Source organism: Cyclopterus lumpus, chromosome 13 (assembly GCF_009769545.1).
Source record: "Cyclopterus lumpus isolate fCycLum1 chromosome 13, fCycLum1.pri, whole genome shotgun sequence".
Taxonomy (NCBI): Eukaryota; Metazoa; Chordata; class Actinopteri; order Perciformes; family Cyclopteridae; genus Cyclopterus; species Cyclopterus lumpus.
Window position 1 is genome coordinate 12,102,328 of NC_046978.1, and position 21,978 is coordinate 12,124,305.

The window sequence follows — 21,978 nt, forward strand, 5'->3', positions numbered from 1 at the left end:
TACTTTGCTCTAATTAAGAGTGTTTTTTACTCTTCTCTTGGCCTAGTATCTCTCCACGTCACTACATTGACAATTACATGGCAGGCTTTTAGTTGACACTCTTATCCACAACCACTTAAAATGAACTGGTGGAATTATTACGGGATCACAACGATTACAAGCAGCCAACAGTAAAGCGTGCAGGGGTGAGGAGAGTGACAACAGTATTCATGTAATACGACAATGATCCTTTAAGAGAGGTGTGTCAGGGATATGTCGACTGCTTCATTTTGTTATGTGAGCAATTTACAGCAAGCAGGGAAGAAAGGTTCCAGAGAGAGGATGTGATTGAGCAGTGAGAGGGCGGCATGAGGTTCTTCTTAAAGAGAAAAATAAATGTGAAGTGAAGGCCCACTAATGGGTGCCCCGCTGCTCGACAGTACTACACTCACTGGAAACGTTGTGTGAAATTGTTAGTGTGAGATAAGAGTAAACCCTTAAAAATACATAAAATTTTTTCTGCAATGCTTATTCTGGACCACAACAAAAACATGTCTTTTAAGAGCAAACATGAATTAAATAAACAGCCACAGTACTTTTGTCTTTGTTAACACGTAGACGTGAACTAGTTAACTTATGCCACCCTCTCATTGCTACTCCCCGATCATTTTAAACCCTCATACCAACGAGAAGAACGACAAGTCGATGCATGATCTTCACAATGTGACAATGTGTATTGCGGAGCTGGTGTGGAACCAAATGCCAAGTAAATCTCAACAACATGGCCGCCCCAGTTGAAGCAGTTTCTTTTTGTTCTTCTTTTTTTTAAAAGTTCTACCAATTGTGCTCTGCAGTCGGTTTCTTACGGCCACAAAAAGTAACAATGGACGTTACCAAAACTCCGGTTTCAGTCATTTTCATCCAGACCGCTTTGTTTCTGCTCCTGTCATGGATTTATACAATTCACAATATCATTTTTGTCTTGAAGTGCAAACCGGAACCATGTTGTATCATTGACTTTGTTTCCATTTATGTCGCCACTAAACATTGTGTCAAGTTCAATAATGCAACAGAATGGGAAAATGTGCCACATCTGTAACCAGCTCTGGTTATTGGGTGGGTCAAACCAAGATCAGACATTTTCATGTGTGTTTGTTTTTATTCTTACATGTTGTTTTATGAAGATTCGTATCTGGTTGTACAACAAGGTTGTGTATTCCTTTAAGGGGGAGCATTTTATGCGGATGGTGAAATTGGAAAACAAAAGTCGTTTTTTTTGCCGTTACAATTTGGGAGATATATTGCGAGTGCATGTAACAACACCTTTTGTTACATCCCTGCTTCCCACAATCCTTCACCTCTAAACCTGCAGAAGCAGTCACCGCTGACTGACAGCCAGACGCTAGTGTTTCAGGCTTTCTGTGTGGCACAAACCTGCCATAATGCATCCAAAAAGTCACTGGTGGGTTTCACTTTTCCTACTCATGATTCCTCTGTCAGAAGTCAAGCTGTGACTTACTGTCTTGTAAATATTTTAAAAGAAACAAGCGGCAGTTGGCCCAGGAGCACATTGCTGAACAAACGAATGCACACTGCCATGGCAATGGGCACAGTTTGTTTGCTCAGGAGGGGACTGAGCAGAGGCACGGCTTTGTGTACTGTGTGGCTGTTAAATGTGGGTGTGGGTGTGTCAAGGGAGATATTTACAAAACTATGGAGCTGAGGGTCATTTTTGTGTTTGCACGCAAGGACACGCACGGTGTTGCTAAATGCACCAAACAGGGCAGAGCAGCTGTTATTGTGAGTGTTGTCCTGTGTGCCATATTAACACAGCGCTCATCACTACGCCTCTCTTCTCCCTCCTTGTCTCATATGCCAGTCTCTCACAACTATGGCCTCATTCCCTCTTTCTCCATTATTGTTGTTCTCTTTCTTGAATCACTGCTCTTCTTTTTTCTCTCTATCCCCCGCTGTCGCTATGAGCTTCTGATTATCTATCTCCCTGCTTTCTTCACCCGCCTCCCCTCGTTCTTCCCTGCTCCACTTCTTCAATCTGTCTCTCTCTTTTGCCCTCATGTTTCCCCTCCTCTCTCACTCTGTTTCCCTCTGCCTCTCTTTCTTCTGCAGCCTCAATGTTCCTCTGTGTGAATAGCTGGGATGCTTTTGTGGACGGTTTCCATAGTGACGGGCCATTTGAACAAGTTGTCATTCACGTCTTCTCGCTGTAAGCAAGAGAGAGGCCATGTTATCTCCCCATGACACACAGGCAGACCGACGCCACTCAATCAGCGCAACTGTTAGCCTAGCGAGCCGCTACCCATATTCTAACCGAAGCTTGATTACGAACATGTCTCGCTTCTCTTCACCTCCCTTCACTGAGCAGGGCGACGCTCAGTGACATCACGTTGCAGCTTAATCATTATTTGTCAGGTTTATTTTGAAGGTGGAACATGTAGACTATTAATACCAGTAAGTAATTACTGCGAAAAATAATAATATTTTACTTTGCAGTTAATACACAACCATACTCCGTTTCCATTTGCAGAGTTAAAATAGTTAAAACAAGGACTATTCATGACTTTGTGAATCTTCATGCTCTCTACAAACACCCTCTTTGAGATGGGAATCACAGAGATTTCTAGGAGATGGAGTTTACCTTTGGGGAAACATTTGGAGCGTTTAATCCGTCTGTGTGTATTTGAACATTGGAGTGATAACATCAATGTGTTCTCTTATTTAAATGCAGTGGAAACTGCGTATAGTGATCACTGTATCAGCGATCAACGACTTATATGGCTCAAAAAGCTCAGCAAAACTTGGTGATGGCCACTAGTCATGGCCACTAGTGATGGAGACGGAAGACAAATACACACGGGGAACACAGCTGTTGTTGAAACAGCTGACGCCGTGTTAGAAACTATTAATACAATCCTGTATAGCGAAGCTGTCCTTTCCTTTACTTTGTGTATACAAAGGTGAATTAGACGGTATTCTGCATGAACAATATAGTGATCAATTTGACACGGACAGACGTGATCACTATAAGAGGTTTCCACTGTAGTTTATCATGGTAATAATATTAGCAATTTGTGTTGTTTGTAGTAGCATTCGTAATATTATTAGTTGTAGTTGTGGGAGCAATACATAGAGTGAGGAGTAGCACATTCAACTAGGCCCCATTTAGTTTATTGTCTTTAAGGTAGACCTGCTCAGGAATGCAGTCAAATATATGTGTGCTTGCACTTAGCGGTACAGTTGAAATCAAATGATACAGAACTTGAATTGAGTTGCTCAGAAGGTGACAGGCTAATCTGATAACAGTTCACTGATATGAGGAGTCAAATATGTAGAAATATCCTTATTGAGTCTCCCTCAGATCCTTTATCACTTAGACCTCTTCTGGCTCGATCAACTCCTTTTCCCATCTGGAATAGTGGTAGTGGCTTGAGACATGAAAGGAAATACAGGACACTGCTGCGTCATAGTATTATGCAGTGTTTCTCATTTTGGACCATTTCCACACAGTCTCATTAACAAAGGCACGTTCAATCAAGCACAGGTTTAGCAGAAAGGATTACAGATAGGCTTACCGTCTGAATCGAGGCTGGTACCGGCAGGTCGGGGCCGTGCCAGTGTTTTTCTGCTCCCCTGTGAGGTAGAAGGAACAGCAGACCTTCCTTTTCCGCCTGGTCCCGTCCTGGCTATGAATGATGGGAGGTTAATGAGCCAAGCAGAGGTGACTGCTAGTGAACAGAAACATTATGTTTAGCTTTCTGTAGGGCATCTCTCTGTCACCTCTAACTCTGACAAGCCCTGGACACACACAAGCTTACAAATTAACCTCACGGTTTCCTTTTAGGCCAAGGCAAGTTTATTTGTATAGCATATTTCATCAACAAGGCAATTCAAAATGTTTCACATAAAACCATTAAAGGCATCACAACATAATGCAAAAAAAAAAAGATTTAAAAACTATTAAGAACATTCATTAAAACATTAAAAACAGTAAAAAGCAAGAAATATAATGCAGTTAAAGAAATAAAATGCAGTAGTGAGATGCAGAAATTAATTGATCTCCTTGAATCTTGTTCAATTAAAGGCAACAGCAAACCTGCAACTTTCGGGGACCTTGTTCCAGATATGTGGAGCAGAAAAACTGAACGCTGCTTCTCCGTGTTTAGTTCTCCGGTATGGTTAATAAGGTAGCAGCAGATCACAAATGTGTTTAGGCCCTAAACCATTCAGTGCTTTATAAACCAGCAGCAGGATTTTAAAGTCAACTCTTTGTTGGACAAGAAGCCAGTGCAAAGACCTCAGAACTGGAGTGATGTGATCCACTTCCCTGGTCATCAAGCTGCATCTTTCTGATTGACCTTTTACAGAGACCTGTGAACGCACTGTTACAGTAGTCAAGTCTACTGAAGATAAATGCATGGACAAGTTTCTCCAAGTCCTCTAATCCTTGTTATATTCTTCAGGTGATAGTAGGCTGATGTTGTAGTTGTCTTGATATGGTTGTTCAGGTTAAGGTCTGAATCCATAACTACATTTAGATTTCTGGCTTGACTTGTTGTTTTTCACATCAGTGATTGAAGCTGAGCGCTGACTTTCGATCGTTCGTCCTGGGGAACAAAAACAATTACTTCTGTTTTATCTTTATTTAGTTAAAGACAATTCTGGCACATCCAGTTGTTGATTTCTTCAATGCATTTAGCCATCCCTTGTATGGGATTATAGTCCCCTGGTGATATAGTTATGTAGATTTGTGTGTCGTCTGCATAATTATGATAACACACTTTGTTGTTTTTCATAATCTGAGCCAGTGAGCATGTAGATGTTGAACCGAAGAGGCCCCAGTATTGAACCTTGGGGAACCCCATATGTCATCCTAGTCAGCTCTGATGTGTAATTAACTACAGACACAAAGTATTGTCGGTCCTTCAGGTAGGATTCTAACCAGTTAAGTGCTGCGCCAGAGAGTCCTACCCAGACTTTTAGTCTGTCTTGTAGTATGTCATGATCAACCGTGTCGAATGCTGCACTGAGATCTAGTAATACTAAGACTGAAGTTCTGCTGGATGTCGTTGAAAACCTTAACAAGAGCAGTTTCATTACTGTTTTTAACAGTTTAACACATTGTTTTCATACAATGTATGAGTTTGAACTGTGAGAGGTTTATGGGAACAAAGGACAGTATTATTTACTTTTTTTGTACTTAAATATCTATGCACATTCCCCTAGATTGTTATCTTTTAAGAGACTGGTTTTCCCAGATGTGGAAAGTGTCTTTCTTTAAAGAAGAAGAGTAATCCCATAATGGCTTTACGTGGTACTGTAAATTCCACAGATTTATGTTGTTTTCTTTGGCAGTAAAGTGGCACTTATTGGACTCCACTGTTCCCCAAACTGTGGGAGCAGTGACTCAAATAGGGTGTTTCAAGAGCAGTCTCGGGACACTTCAAATGGTGAAGACAAAAGGCCATTTCACTAACACAGAGGAGCTCATTTGCATTGCTGTGAGAGGTTGCCCTTTTGATTCAGAGTCTAAGAACATGACACTTTTTTCCTTTTATTATTCTGCTTTTACAGTCTGCCTTTTTGAGGGTAGGAGGTGGTGGAGGTGTTTGGTCAGTAGAAAAATGTCACAGTATGTCTGTTGCTGAACATCCTCGCCCTCTCTTCTGCTATCTTTCGCTGGTAAGCTGGTTGGGTAGTGGTGGTTTCAGTGGCTCAGGCCCTGGCCTTCCCATCGGCTTCACCTCTAGGAGTCACACCAATGTCACACAACCTCATTCGGCATGTGTGGTCTGGATATTGATATATAAGACTACTATTGGCCTCCATCACTGAGCAGGGCAACATGTATGATGGCCTGTAGAAGACATGAATATAAAAAACACATTTTCAAATTATATAACAAGTATGATTATTGGAAATAGATCATGACCAGATACTGGGTATACTGTATTACTATCAATACAGTGTATCAGAAGGTATTGTTTTACATTTTAGTCACTATACCATATTAGTTTTTTTTCTTAGTCTTGTTAAGTCTCTAGTTAACTATTCTAGAGCTGAACCGATTAAATAAGAGATCTGCAAAAATGATCAACAACTATTTTTGTAACCAGTTGAACTTTTAGCTATTTTCCCAGTGTAACTAGAGGGGGGAAATGCCAAACAATATTTCACAGCGTAACTAGAGGGGAAAAATGCCAAACAATATGGATACAACTTCTTTAACGAGAAGATGAACCATTTTTTATAATATCTTTGATTCTTGGATTGTTTGTTGGCCAAAACAACACATTTGAAGATGTTGCCAAAAGGAAGTTGTGATGGGCATTTTTTCACACTTTTTAATGAATCGGTTGACCCAAAGAGATAATCGGCAGATTAATCAATAATGACAATGTTAGTTAGTTGTGACCAAAACTGTTCAGTCAATGAGTTCATTGTTGATCGCCACTACCTGTAAGGTTGTCAAGTAAATCTTAAAACACCAAGAACGCCAAACACTGGTAGAAACGAAACACTAGAAACCAAGGCTGCATCAAAGATGGGAGCAACTAAGGCAGACAACCTTACTACTGAACGAGGGAACTCACACAGGATAAATATACAAGGATCTAATCACCCAATGAAACACTGGGGAGGTAGAAAACAGTCGGGTAGTAACATAAGACATTACACATGAGGAGAGTGACTATCAAAATAAAACAGGAAATAAATCCAAGGACCATGACACATGTGCAAAATGAACCAAATGCAATGCTGTGCTGAGCAGCATGGATACCACTGGAAACAGCTCATTTCTCTGCAGCGACAGCAAAGCAGCTTTCATGTCAATGCACTTGAGCTAAGCTGCTCTCTGAATTCTTAAACGTGAAAAACAATAAACACCAAAGTCCATATAACATTTCCTTCACTTTAGAGCAAACATTAGCAGGTTGCTGACACACATCCTTCTGTACTCTTTACTCAAAGTAATGATGGTGTTGAAACACATGAAAATGTCTCCTTTTCACCGTCAAGACAAACTTTGTGGGGTGTCTTTAGACAATCATAAATCGTAGCACATGGCAAAGTATTTGTTGATCCAACTTCTGCATAAATATTGTGGTTATTTAGATTCATGAGGCATTAAATCGTAAACATTGTATTTTTAAACTATCCAACAGGGAAATTTTGTTTTTAAGAAGCAATAAACACAAGACTCTAAGCTAATGAAGAATAAACAACACTTTAATGAATCCCTCATACACGTCAACACTTTTTATTGCAAGCAACAAATAGGAAAAGGAAATCTATGTTCATTTTGTGCCGACGTATATTGTAAATTTAGATCATATACAGAAGTACCTGCGTGTGGCTTTCTCACCACTGCCTATCTTGTTTAAGTATTAAGTCACCACAGGGATGGATTAGGTGGATTAACGATGCCAGGCATTTCTCTGCAGTCACATGGACACTAAGCATTCTGGGAACCCACGTGTCTTGACCGGGGCCTTATTCTGGAGCTTTACAAGGGACATACTGTCGGGCTGGCTTCACCATACCTCTGCCAAAGATTAGTCTAGTTGCCACCAATCAGTGAGTTCTGTAGACGAGTTGACAGTGGAGCTGCTTTTGTCTGCAACACAGGCGATATTTACCAGAAGTTATGTTTACAGAAATGTCAGCCAGGCACAACCACCAGACCTGTTCATTAGACTGTGACAGAGGGTTTCGTGTTTTGGCTCATTTAAAGTACCTGTGTTTGTTTTGGAGGATCATCGCAAGGGCTCAAGCCCAGGTGTTTTGAACATCATGGCGCTCATTATTTATTTACCCTCTCCCAATATCCTCCTGCAGTGTGTCCTGAGTTCACACACTGCTAATCATGCTGCCCTGGGTGATTGACCTGAGACCACACACACACACACACACACATAAACACATGCTTAAATACACACACAACACACAGATTGGATTAGCCTCTTTGGAGTTTGCCCAGATGCTGTCTGGTGGGTCATGTAATAACTGACCCGTACTGGTCCAGGAGTATAATTTCTTTTATATATTAAGAAATATTACTTGTGTTTAATTTGAGCCATTATTTTTTGCTGCTGACTGCATACCATCAGCATGATAGATAGATATATAGATAGGTAGGTAGGTAGGTAGATAGATAGATAGATAGATAGATAGATAGATAGATAGATAGATAGATAGATAGATAGATAGATAGATAGATAGATAGATAGATCGATAGATAGATAGATAGATAGATAGATAGATAGATAGATAGATAGATAGATAGATAGATAGGTAGGTAGGTAGGTAGGTAGATAGATAGATACTTTATTCATCCTCATGGGGACATTTGTTAAATCAGCATGTGTACAGAGCGTAAAGCCCTCTGAGGCAAATTTGTGATTTTGGGGTATACAAAATGAATTGAATTGAATTGTTGAAGATACCATGATTCACTTCCTTCATTTAGAGTCTTTTAGAAGTTTTCTGCCTTTTTATTCAAACAAAACTGCTTCAAAAGTTGCCTGAGCTGAATAATCTATCGCGGTAAAGCCAAAAATGTGATTTTGTTGAAATCTCTCTGATTCAGCGTTATTTAATTGCACCGGCGTTCAGCTTTCTCAAACGTTGAATGCATTAATTTACCACTGCCCACCGTCAATCATCCACAGGCCGAAATGAATTGTCATTAAAGATACAGACTTGTGAGGTATATCTTTTCTGTTGCAAGGATTAAAAGGAGTTAAGTTTGTGTGTACATGCAATGCTCCATGTGTTTTGTTTTTCTCCTGACGAGCACTGTCGTGTCTTAGCTTGTTTCATGTGAAACTTGGCTTGGACCACAGAGCAGGCTAATAAAACACGTTTGTGTGCTTGAGGCAGACCGGGAAAGCAGCAACAGACTGGTGTGTTTGCAGTAAAGAGTGAAAACGAGCGAAATGATCCTCACCCCACATATCTTTTGACAAGCCTCTGTGGTGGGAGGCCCTGTCTCTCCCGCGTTCACGGCGTTCTTTATTGCATTACAGTCCTCGCCCATTTGAGAATAAAAATAATTGGGACATAAGCCAATCAGCGCATGTTGCCTGCTGCCATTGTATATTTACCCTATTAATCAGTGCCCCCCCTCCCCCCCCCTACACTTACTGCCTCTCCCTTTTCCCAACTTCCACTCCCTCTCTCCCTCTTTTGTCTCTCCCTCCCTCCACATAGCAGCAGGTGTTCACACTTACACATGATATACCATCTCATGGTGAGTCAGTAATGAGAGATGGGTGCCCGATGACTATGCTTTTTAGGTGTGGTGGCATATGTTTCTCGTACATGTGTGTTTGTGTGTATCTATGCTGCATTCGAAACCAAAACAAGAGCTTATCCAGTCTGTAAATCAAGAAAAAGTAGAACAGTTTATAAAAGTACATTGTTGTTACCCATGTTTTGTTGACTAAATCTCAAAAGAACTTTTTTTACAGGAAGTATTTTTACATCCACATCCCACCCCTCTCTCTTCCCGTAACCTGTCGAAATGTTGATGATGACTCATCTTTTTGATCCCAGTTGGTAAAATGCGATTTCAGATCTTGGAGCAATCCACCCAACCCTTCTCATCACATAAAAGCCTCAAGCGTGACTGGTGCTGACAGTTACATGAGTCTTAAGGTGTGTAGGTGTTGGTATGCACCAGGATCATCAATATCATCAGCCGCTAGGTCAACCTACCTAACTAAAAGAGAAGTGGTCCTTAAGGGCTGTTTTAGGTTTTTTGTGTCTCCACTTTTGAACTTTAAAAGGAAGTCTCTACTGAAGCTCTGTTTCATGTAGAAACATGGCAATCCGCGGAAGCAAATTACTGTCAGAGTTATTTCATGTGTTCAGTAGCATCAAATCACAGCAAAGAAGAAAAACAAGACAACTCTCTGGTCTGCAGCTTTTTACTGTGGCCTGCGCTCTGTATTCATCCAAATACTTCTATTTATTCGCTGGCCGACGGAACAAATCAGTCTGGGATGATGTAAAAGAATGTGTATGGATGACATTTGTTGTGCGCTCCACTGGTCTTGAAATACATTTAATTTGTCACGGCTGTTCAAGACTGAGTCACGACCCAGGAAAAATGCTCAGCTTTGAGATGAGGCCAAAACTCTGAACATGTCTCAAGGAGAAAGTTGATTGTGTGTTTTCCCGAGGCCAGCCATCGCTCGGGTTCAGGTAATGCTGCTGATGAGACAGGGACCACAGACAGACTCATTTCTTCTGCCCTGTTGTTCCCCCTCAAGCTCTCTGTGTCTGTGTGTGTCACTTGTTTTACTCTCAGCTCCCCCCTCCATTCCCCAAGTCTGACCCAGAGCAGCTCTTTTCTTAAGTACTAAACAGGCATGTGACTGCAGATTTAAGGCATTGGTATAAACCGCCTCCACTCTGCCTCTGTGATTGTTGCACTTGATGAATTCGAGACACACTGAGACTTTATCTCTCTAGTGCAGTCAAAGTAGAAAAGCCTCCAACACTTGTTTTTCCCGGCCACAGAATCTAGTCAGACTGTCACTACCTCCCTTGTCTTCCTCCCTAACGTGCTTCTCTGTGTCCCTCATTTCCTCCTCACCTCCCTGCATCTCACACACCCCGAGCCAATCTCACAAAGGAATGAGAGGGAGGCGAGCAAACAAGCCTGTGGTGGTGCAGAGAGGGAGGAGTGCAGCACAAAGACATGGAGATGGAGGAAGAAGGGGAAATGAGGTTGGATCTGAGGCTGTTGTGCCTCTAGGACCAAATCAAGAAAGTCCAGTGTGTACGTTCGCTTGCCTACATGAATGAACATGTGCATGTGTGGCTGTGTGCATTTACTTGATTTTTACGATAGCGTGTCATATGTTGTTCGAGCGGGCACCAAAGAGCTTGTGCGGCTGGAGCTGTATTCAGTTTATGTGAATGCGTGCAGACTCAGCTCTGGCTGGCTCTGCGGCTCATCACACGCTACAGCCAACTGCTGATTACACAGCACTTGTTTTGTTCTCGCTCTACTCTGTTCTGCGCCTATTATCAGCCCGGGAGCCTGTGCAGAATTAGACAGAGAGCTTTGTCTCACACACTGCTCCTCAAGACTCCACACGCTGTTTTCTCCTCGGCTCTGCGCTGCAGACGACACCTCTGTCTGCGTCTCAGTCAGACATTTGAGACCAACACTCATTCCCTTGATCTCGCTATGGGGCTAAAGCCTGTTTACCCAGCCTGATGACATTATCACAATCAAGAGGGGATCGGTTCCGTTCCACTTCCTGTCTGGAGGCTCCCTGGTGTGTGTTTTGCAATAGTTTTGCATGCAGAGCTACATCGCCCGACTGATTCATAAGAGGTTCCTGCGCTGTGACACCCCTAGCATTAGGCGAGTGTTAGCAGGCCGTGACTTATTGTCTCAATGAGGAGCTGATGAGTCGCCTGATGCAAGCACTGCCCTTTGTCATTTGAAGGGCAACTGTGTCAAAGCTGAATATGCAGTAGTTTTGGACAGTTGGTGTCCATTTTCTATGCAGAGTGGTTGTATATTGAAGGGTGTTCCTGCTTCCTGCGTGCTGAAGGAACCACAGGGCTTAGTAAATGATGACAGGAAGGACAACGGGGGAAAGATAGCAGATGTCCTCTCGTGTTGAGCAGGTTGGGAGATAAACAATGATGGGAAATTATGGCAGTAGATCACAGAACTTATTTAACAAATCCTGTAGTACCTTAGACATTATGTTACATTATATATATATATTGCTGTTCACATGTGTATGTAAAGCACAGTAGTAGTAGTAGTAGTAGTAGTAGTAGTAGTAGTAGTATAGTGGATGAAGAACCATCAGTGTTTACCTTGAAGAATAAATGATCCCTTCTTTTTTGAAAGACCTGGATGAACGAAGCTCTGCCCTCAACTAGGAATGTCCTGGTTTGTGAGGCATGACGGACTGCAGTTTTTGTTCTACTCCCTTTCTCTCTGTGTGCAACCTCTCAGTCACTCAATGGGCAGCAGAGCAAAAAGCCATGTGCACAAATCTAATCAAACCCTTACTTGTTTAACCATCAACCAAGCCAAACATTCCCAAGGTACAATTAATTTGTCTCCTGTCTGAGCCCCTCTGCTAGGCACTGCGGCGTTGAGTCACTGTAGCAGCCGAGCGTTGACAGGCAGTTCTGATGTTGCTCCATCACATCGAGCACAGTTATCCGTTGCAGTACATGAGCTCAAAGTGTTCAGGCTCCTAAAGAAGCTTATGAGAAAAGTGAGACGAGCAGACAGTGTCTCTGAAGTCAAGTTCGCCACAATACTTCCCAGCTTTTATGGTCTCTATAATTATCAACTGCTTTAACCCCCATTTCTCTCACCCTCTCTCTCTCTCTCTCTCTCTCTCTCTACCTTTGTCTGTCTACAGGCGCTAGCAGCCAATGCAGGTACAGGGTTTGCCGTGGCAGAGCCACAGGTGGCAATGTTCTGCGGAAAGCTCAACATGCACGTCAACATTCAGACCGGCCGCTGGGTACCCGACCCCTCTGGAACCGAGAGCTGCGTCGGAACCAAAGAGGGCGTGCTGCAGTACTGCCAGGAGGTGAGTCACTGTGACACAGACACATCTCTAATCCCTAATCTCTATCCAATCCGCCTCAGTGAGGTGGTGATATCCAAGCGCCAAAGACAGTTTTAAAAGGGCAGAAACAAAGTGGGTTGTCATCATAGGTACAGCAAATTTAATTACTTTTTGGGGAATTGAAGGTGGAGGTCCTCATGTACAGAGGTGCAATTGTAATTTTATTCCATGAGCTTGACATGAAAAAGTTCTGGTAATGTGAGATTTACAAAAAGATTTAGCTTTAGACGGATATTTTAATATGCAATATTTATTGTATTTAAAGGTCCTAATTTTATGATATCTAGTTGAGTATTAAGTCTTAGGACTTGCTGTCTAGGCTAAATGGACTGCACCTTTTATAAAGCACTCAGCTCATCTTCTGATCACTCAAAGCGCCGTACAGTGCATTCACACACACACACACACACACACACACACACACACACACACACACACACATCTATACTCTGATGGCAGATGTTGCCATGAAATTCACACACTCTCATGCTTACAGCAATTTGGGTTCAGTATCTTGTGCCCAAGGACACTTTGACTTTGAAGGACACTTTGTCGCAGACTGGAGGAGCCTTCCGATTCGAGGGGGACACACTCTTCCTCTAAGCCACAGCTGCCCCTATTCTATTTTGAGAGGTGCTGGCAGATGTTGTTGCATTTAGTAGCATTTAGTTGTTTTCCCCTGTTTTCAGTTTTTGGGATAAGATCAAAGAAATAGTGGTAGATTATATCAACCCAGTGTCAAGGAAGTACCTTGAAATAGTCTCAAAAAGTATTCTATTTATTTGTTTATGTGGACATGCATTTTCCATTTTATTTTGTCGCTCAGCACTTTAAAACTAAATGAAAAAACACGTCCCTAGGTTTAGGAAAAACGTTACGAAGGCGTCACTTCACAACAACACTATGGGACGTGAAGACCGGTCTCCTGGTTCAGTGCCCTGTGTTTGTTTGATCCGTCCACCTCCCCACACGTCTACCAAAGTCTTTGTCTGCATGCAATACCACCTCAGACTGTTGCATAGTCATGTGGAAGCGTTTCATTTGTGTGTCCACCACGAAAAAAGGATCCTGACTGACTTTACAGTGGCATTGTGTTTGTGGTGCCGACACATAATGTGTTGTTAACACTTCGGGCCATTTCATGTAATTCTGTGTGAACGGGCTGATTGCATTGAGAGGAATTGGCCACCAAGGTGGAAGAAGTCAGTTTAGTCATTTGTCATGTGAGAGACTATTGAGCTGTTCCAGAAAGACAGACAGGATTTAAAGTGTAGTGGGTAGCATTTTTATCAGCAGTTCCTGTAACTGTCATTTCCTCTAGCTGCTAGCTGTCTTTGATGACAGGTTTTTCCATGACATGGATATTCTGGCTCCTAATTATCTGTTCCTACTGCATCTCCTGAACCGAGAGGCTGCTGGTATCTTAGTGTATTATGCAGCTGTCCTAGAAGAAAAGCAGTGTAGTGTAGTATATTTTCAAGAAGCCTTCCCCACAAGCTTCGGTTACATTTATTGATGACATTTTGATGGCATTTGGAGAAAATGTAAATTGTGTGCTTTTTCATGGTTGAGCAGATGGCATTTAGAGACTATAAAGCGGGGTTTGAAGAATCCTATTGAAGCTCCACTTATCAACTCTCTCACTATCTCACACACATACAAAATATCTCTCTCATTATTTAGTACACACTCTCTGCTGTTTCTTCCAACAGATGTATCCCGAGCTCCAAATCACAAATGTGGTGGAAGCCAACCAGCCAATTCGAATTGAGAACTGGTGCAAGAAGGAGAAGAAGGTGTGCAAAGGGCACGCCCACATTGTGGTCCCTTACAAATGCTTAGGTAAGCTTTTACTTTCATAAGTAGTGCTGGCGGAAACCACTTTGATGGCTCTAACTGACCCTTCATATCAAGTGTGTCTATATTGATCCTTCAGTCAATGTAGAAAAAGAAGACATTATGATACATTTTAGCTATGGGCAAAGAGCAATATCGGGTCTGATGCAGATGACTAATCCTTGCCTTCAGCTGCAGATTAAACATATCCCGGCTGGATGGGAGCTAATGTGAATGGATGCCAAAGGAGGGGGGGGGGGCATTATTGCTGGGGAGGCTTGTTGAGCAATAAAGCACAATCTTTTTTCCCCCCTCAGACAGTGGCCATAAACTCACAAGGACACACAGGGTCAGCGAGGGGGAGGTCTGTGAGGACTTCCTGCTTTATTGCTCCCCATTTCTCCATTCGCCTGTGCTATCAGACACACCTCTCCCCCTCCTTTGTCTCCTGCAGCCTCACTGTAATCAGCATGGGCAACATGACTATCCTGGTTTATTAAATGCCAAATAGAGCCTCCGACTTTGCAGGCCACATGTCTCTGTGCTCCCTAACTTATGAAACCACAGCACACTCCTGCTGCCTCTGAGGATTACAATAACAGAGAAATTCAGCTCTGTAACAAGACTCCTCTTTGTACTTGTCCAGCAATGTCAGGAAGGAAAAGACATCTTCCTCTCTGCTGCAAATACTTCCCGGCACCCTTCCTCTGTCCGAAAAGGCTCTTGCTGATTGAGTTGTGTTGCTTTCTGGGGAAAAAGCCATTAGCAAACGCACTGAACTGTGAAAAGGGCGACCATTCAAGAGAATTTTTTGGCAAATGCCGAGAGGAGGCTTTTGGGAAATTCATGGGACAGCAAACACCACAACTGTAGTGGCTGAGACAGGAATACAGATGAGAAAAGTTCACATGCAGAATCAGACTTCCCTCAGTTTGCTCTCATCTTACATCACAAAGCTGTTTCCCTCCTACCTGCCACACCGGATGGCCTCTGACTTCACTGGGGCCGACTGTTGCATCCATCAACAAACCAAGACCTTGGATCCTGATTCGGCAACAGTACCATGTAATTAAAGAATCCAATAACCTAATTGAATAGCTCGATGGCTTGTTCTTGCACATTGTTTGTCATCGTTGCTAACGGTCTGTGCGCTCATGCCTCATCACATTGTAACAGCCTTCTCGGCTGCTCTGCTGATTTGCAAATGAGGTTTCTGGACAGAGAGAACAGAGAAGACAGATGGAGAAGGAGAAATATACATAAGGATGTTGGCGAGAAGAAGGCTATTGAGAGGGTTTCTGCCTAATTATGTAATGGAGCATGTAATGGGCTTAATTGGAGGGCTCTGATCATATGCTACAAGCCACGGCAGGCCTCTGCCACCTCACCATGCCTCACCTCTGCAGCTCAGTATTTGTCAGGCCTCTATCATATTAAGTGCGATGAGGAGTGCTTTTGAATTATTCGTTATTCGTGATGTTCACATAGTGTTACAGAAAAGTGGACATGAGAGGTTCTGCCTTATATTCATCAGTGTACATTAATTATAGTAGAATCAAAAAGAAATCAAATAGACCAAAGGGGGGTGGGCTCTAGCTTAAAGGATGTGATTAAAAGGGCCAGACCAGCACCCATGTCAAGTTAATGACATGAATAATGGAAGTGCAAAGGAATGAGCTCAATATAAAAAGTGAGATATGGGTTATGCTGTATCCCATCTTTACATGCAAAGGCTCAGTCTCAGAGCCACAATCCCTGTTTCCTGTCCCCAAACAATGGCATTGGAAATGAATGTGGGTTTTGTCCCATGGCACTTTAATCCCTGCAGCATGATGTCTTTGTCAAACAGCACAGGATTATTTTGGAGACTTTTTTTCTATTATTATGTCTAGAATGGTGAGAACAGTCAGTGGCAGTTGTGTGACTTTTAAATTGTGGGGGAAATGCACTGGGACAATACAGATTGCAGCAGCTTCTTGCTCAAAAAGAGCATGTGTGCATTTTCTGTGTAAATACAGATTCATATAGATCTTTCAAAAGACAGCTTTTACATTTAAATGATGTTGCTTTATGTCTAGAACTATTGCTCTTGGTAGCTATCAGCAATATATCATAGGAGGCATATTCTTTGCTCTGATCTTGACCGTTGAGCTACTTTCTACCCCGTAGACCTTTTCAGTGACAATGTTTCTTCTGGCCGGGTTTTGATAAGATTCGAATTTGTAACATTTACAGACATGACACATACTTTGCGTTTCCTGTTGACTAAGCCTGTTGAGTTAATAAAGGTGTAGTGCACACAATGACAACTCCTGATATCATCAGAGGGGCGGGATCTTGGGATTGTGAATACGTTGATAATAGATACAAACTCAGACTTGTTTTAAGAGCTTTAAGAGAGCTTTTAAATGTGATCACATTCCTTCACAATTGTAAGATTACGTGACAGTATCACATATTTAACCATATGTGAACGGTTAGACTTGGGCAAGTGCTACAGTGTTGGTTAAGGCTAGGTGTTGTCCATGTTTTAAAAGTGTTTGCTGAAATAAATAAAAAAGATATTAACATGAGCTGGAACCCAATGCAAATGTTCTTTCCATGTAAGTAATATCAACCTCCAGCTTCTTCCTGGTTTCAGTCACGTCTCCCCCTTTTAGTCCTTTCATGGTGGCGGATCAGATGTTTTATACTTTAAAGGTGCAATCCATGATGAAAATATAAACAAAAGGGTAGCCACACTGTCAAAAATCAAAGCACAGGACTGGGACCGGATGTCATTCTCAAACTGTATGGCAAAAACCATCTCTAGACAACAACTACATTTTCAAAAATACTGTTTTACGTTTTGTTTTTTTACTGTTAAAGAAATAAAAACTAAATATTATATAATCTATTACAGATTAAATCATTGAGTGCACTTTCATTTTCAGATCTCCCACTGATTACACTAAATGTAATTACAGCAGGCTTCCTTTGGAAAGTCCTTGAAACACAATAGCCGTGCTGCCGATGGGCAGATTTTGGTTGGTGCTTAATTTAATTCCCCGCCTCCCAGTCCTGAAGGTATCATTGGTGCATCGGGTGTATTCTTACCTTCACACCAGTGCAGCCAATTCTGGGGACTGGAGAGAGTTAGTGAGGGTGTCTGATAGGCGGAAGGTTAAAGGAAAGGCGGATGAATAGAGCGGGTGGAGAGGAGGTCACAGAGAAAGAGGAGTGTGTGCTCTCGTACACACAATCACACACGCACAGAAACCCACCGAGGAGGAGTGCTTGCGAGGCACAGCTGCTCTCCAAACACCACCATCCATCACCGACTGCAGTGTGACTGCATATGGCATCTGCTTGAAACCCACTCTACTACCTCACAACCAAAGCAACCTGGGAAGGAGAGGGAGTGAGACAGATGAAATGAAGAGGCGCTGTGTGAGTGAATGAATCAGTCAGCATCCGGTGTGCAGGATATGGAGCTGAAGGTTACTCGGAGTCAGTTTCTCTCTCTCTACTTTTCTCAGGACGTGAAGAGAGGAGGGAGGGAGGTGGGCACCAGAAGACATTTTCAGATCTGCTTACTTCAGCAAAAGTAGCAATAGAACAACGTAAAATAACTCTATTAAGTAAGTTAAGTAAGCTATGCAATAAGAATGTAACTTATATAATGTACAGAATGACTCTTATTCAAACTAAAAGCAGAATGGACACTTTCAAAGTGTTGTTACTCTATTATATTATGCTCTTTAAATGCAACAGCAAGTCAAGATGGTGGTAATTCTAGCTTAATACACTATCGGGTATAGGCAAGCTATAACAATGCATCATATTTTATAAGCTTGTCATGTGTTAAACATTTCACAAATTCTTAATTAAGAAAATATAGCTGCCAAATAAATGGAATAGATATACAATATTACCCGCTAAAGTGTAGTGAATTAAAAGTATGTTTAGGAGAATGAGTTGAGTGTTTGGTCAGAAAAACGTTACAATTTTGATCCCATGGTGAGAAATTTTCAAATGTGTTGTTTTAGTCCTAAACCCCAAGTTTTCTATTGAAAACAATAACAATATAAACAGAAAAATGTAAATGTAAATGTTCTTATTCGACAAGCTGGAACCAAACAAGGTTTAGCATTTGCAATGAGAACATTTGTAGCTGTATTCAAGTACGGTACTCGAATAAATGTACAAAGTTACTTTCCGCCAGCACAAAGCAGAGTAGAAGGAGAATGAGGGTCTGGGGTTGGGGGGCATGGGGTGGTTACTGTATCTCCTGGGCGGAGATGAGAAGCAGCTGCTGAGCCTTTTGCTATTTCCAGCTCTCTCCTCTTCCTATCCTACCCTCTCATTTTCCAAAACACTGCTTTTTCACCCTGTGCCGGCCTCACCTCGCCTTGCTCGTATGAAGCGATCCAGCAGCTCTGCCTCGGCCGAGGTCCCAGGAAACCACTAAATGAGCAGTTACAGGACGGTTCCCAGTCCTCGCCGTGAAACCTTTAGACCCTCATTTGTGGGTTCCTCAGCCACTCGGATCTGGACTTTGCCCCAAACCTTGTATTCATCCCTTCCCCTCTCCACCTGGATTTCCATCTGTTTCTGATGGCAGTGTTTCTACCTGAGAGTCTCGCCACACTGCCAGCCAATAAGCAGTCGCCGTCCTTTTTAATCTTTCTTATGACCCCTGCACCATATGCTTACACACACACAGGGTGTTCAACCAGTAGCCGTTCATAGGAATTCACAAGATAGCTTTCATGTCATTTATTTTTCCCAAGATCTGCTTTCCACCGGCTCGTTCTATGAATATACATCACCGAATGAATTGAATTCATCAAGCAAATGATATCATTGAACTGCAGGGAGAGTACCTTAAAAGAGTCGCTGTGAAACCTGATTTTCTCCACTGCCATTTTGATTGCAGAGTTATAGGTTTGGCTCCAGAGGGGGGATGAATCCCTCTCGGCTTCAGGTGCACTGGCAGATGTTCAAGTGTCAAATGCCCTTTCTGTTATACTGCGGTAATGAAATGTAAAGGACCAGGCATCTATGAATTATTGAATCATACCCTTTTTTCCCACTCCTCTCGTCTGCTAGTCCTTTTTTTTTTTTTGTCCCTCGAGGCGATTTATTGTTTCTAACACCGGCTCTGTTGTGAAGCAGTGACCTGTCAGGGGGGGGTAATCCTTTCAGTTTTTGGACAGATTTGTGGTGTGACTAACGGCCGTATTGGACCGTGTGATTTGCTGTTACAGTGGGCGAGTTTGTGAGTGACGTGCTTCTGGTTCCAGAGAAGTGCAAGTTCTTCCACAAGGAGCGTATGGACATGTGCGTCAGCCATCAGCAGTGGCACGGTGTGGCCAAAGAGGTAAGGAAGGAATTACTTCATAGGAAACAGTGGGAGGCTGAATGTCCGAGATAGCAGTGCAATGGAAGACAAGCGTCATGTGGGAAGAGGAAGTGTTGAGCATCAATTGGACCTTTAGAAATGAAACTAAACGGATGTTTGGTCCCTTCTCACTGTCCTGCTGGTCACACTTTTATTGCTTTTCAATCTTTCATATTCCCTCCTTAATATCGTTCCACCTGCCTCTGTGAGAGGGTTCAGGCTGGCTGGGAGCCCTCACAAATCAACTCCTAATCAGATTAGTGTATTGCCTGTAATGCAGCTAATCCCCCATTGGCCGCTTCATAGTTCCTGTATACTCTTACAAATCCTCGGATCATCTGCAGCCTTCAATAGTGTGGCATCCCAAACGACCTACGTTCAATAACACATTTGTTACAGCCAAGCAGTAACAAATCTTACCGGTGGGAAAATCTGGGTTAGAGAAATGACTCCAAAACAATCTCAGCTCCCTCACCAACTTGAAAAATAGCACATCAGTTGTGGCCCATTAAGGGTTTGAGAGAGAACCAGCTCCTCAATCATGTATGTTTGTATTCTGAAGGTGGATAAATACAAGAGACATACACTAGAAGTACTCAAATAGACTCTGGTGGCCTCTCTGCCACAAGATAGTGAGTATACATACATACACCTGCCAGGATTGGCGAACCTAAAAGATAACGAAAGTTTAAATACTACACAAATCCTTTTCAAAGTTATGCACAGGTATAGAATAAAGAATACCGACGTTGGATTATTTTTTTTCTGACTTTTTACTGATTGTGATACACACGTTTTCTACCAAAAGCTAAGAAACCCTAATGCAGCATGTCAACAATATCACGTGACTGGATTAATAAAACCTCCACAGTTTCCTCCCACCTTTCCCTTGATGAATAAAGGTTAAACAAATGTCACCTTGTCAAATCTAAAGTTGATACGTAGTGAGAGGCCTAGAAACCACAGCAGAGTTATCCGCCTGGAGCGCCGGTGCCCATGTTCAGTGGATATCCTCTCTAGCTCACTCCCTCCACCCTGTCAGGCCTGTGCCAAGAGCTCCACGGTGCTGCACAGCTACGGCATGCTGCTGCCCTGCGACATTGACAAGTTCCACGGCACCGAGTACGTCTGCTGCCCCTCCTCTCGCGCCGGGGAGTCCGCCAAACCTTCCCTGCCCTCCCAGGAGGACGACGACGAAGAGGAGGAGATAGAGGATGAGGAGATTGAGGAGATAGACGTGATTGACGAAACCGACCTGGACGACGAGGACAGGTGAGCAGTCTGTGGTTCTGTTCCCGATCAAATGCACATTCTTGAAATATTGCGGGTGTGATATCCTGTCTCTTTTGCGAAGGGCAGATATTACTGGCCATCTGGATGAATTAAAGTGTCCTGACATTGACCCGCGGCAGCTGCTCTGACTTGTTTGATGAATCACTCATCGCCCTGGCCTCCATCCCTTCACTCAATCACCTCCCTCTCCCTCTCTCCCTTCCTCAGTGAGACACCAGCTGATGAGGAGCCCACACAAAAAGAAGAGCCAGTGGACGAGTACGAAGACGAGGAAGATGAGGAGGAGTACCACTATGTCTATGAGGACGAGGAGGCAGATAAGGAGGACGAGTATGAGAAGAAAGAGAGCAGCAAAATATCAGAGAGCCAAGATGAGGACAAGACTCTGCAGGAAGTGAAAGGTTTGTAATATAATGTACTGTCCTCCTTCTCTCTCTCTCTCTCTCTCTCTCTCTCTCTCTCTTTCTCTCCCATATTGGCTCTTTGCCTGCCACTTAAATATAATCAAACTTTTTTAACTTTTAATCTATAGGCAGTTATATCTAAATCTCAGCCAGACTGTAATCAGTTAAGTGTATGCATCAGCAATAACCCTTTCTTCAGCTCACAGCGGACACTGGGATGTAACTGTGCTGCTTTATCAGAGTGCAAGGACAAATCATCCTTCCTTATTTGTATCCAATTCCTGTACATGTACAAAAAGAATTTGCTCCGGTGCTTTTAAAAAAATGTTTTCTTTCATCGTATCTGTAGATGTAGCAGAGGTAAAGGAGTGTTTATTGGTAGTTTTCTGAGTGTGTTGTCATTGAGACTGGAATTAAGTGCTGCCCCTAGTGGCCGGATGATCTA

The 21,978-nt window shown here is 42.6% G+C and overlaps 1 protein-coding gene across 1 annotated transcript in view; it reads left to right on the forward strand.

Annotated features, from left to right (window-relative positions):
• aplp2 (amyloid beta (A4) precursor-like protein 2) overlaps window positions 1–21,978 on the forward strand; it is a 50,673-nt gene that overhangs the window by 13,769 nt on the left and 14,926 nt on the right. Inside the window, exons 2-6 of the mRNA XM_034547857.1 lie at window positions 12,405–12,578; window positions 14,330–14,459; window positions 19,703–19,815; window positions 20,879–21,108; window positions 21,337–21,530. Of these exons, the coding sequence (XP_034403748.1) occupies window positions 12,405–12,578; window positions 14,330–14,459; window positions 19,703–19,815; window positions 20,879–21,108; window positions 21,337–21,530 (841 nt within the window). The remainder of the gene's footprint in view (window positions 1–12,404; window positions 12,579–14,329; window positions 14,460–19,702; window positions 19,816–20,878; window positions 21,109–21,336; window positions 21,531–21,978) is intronic.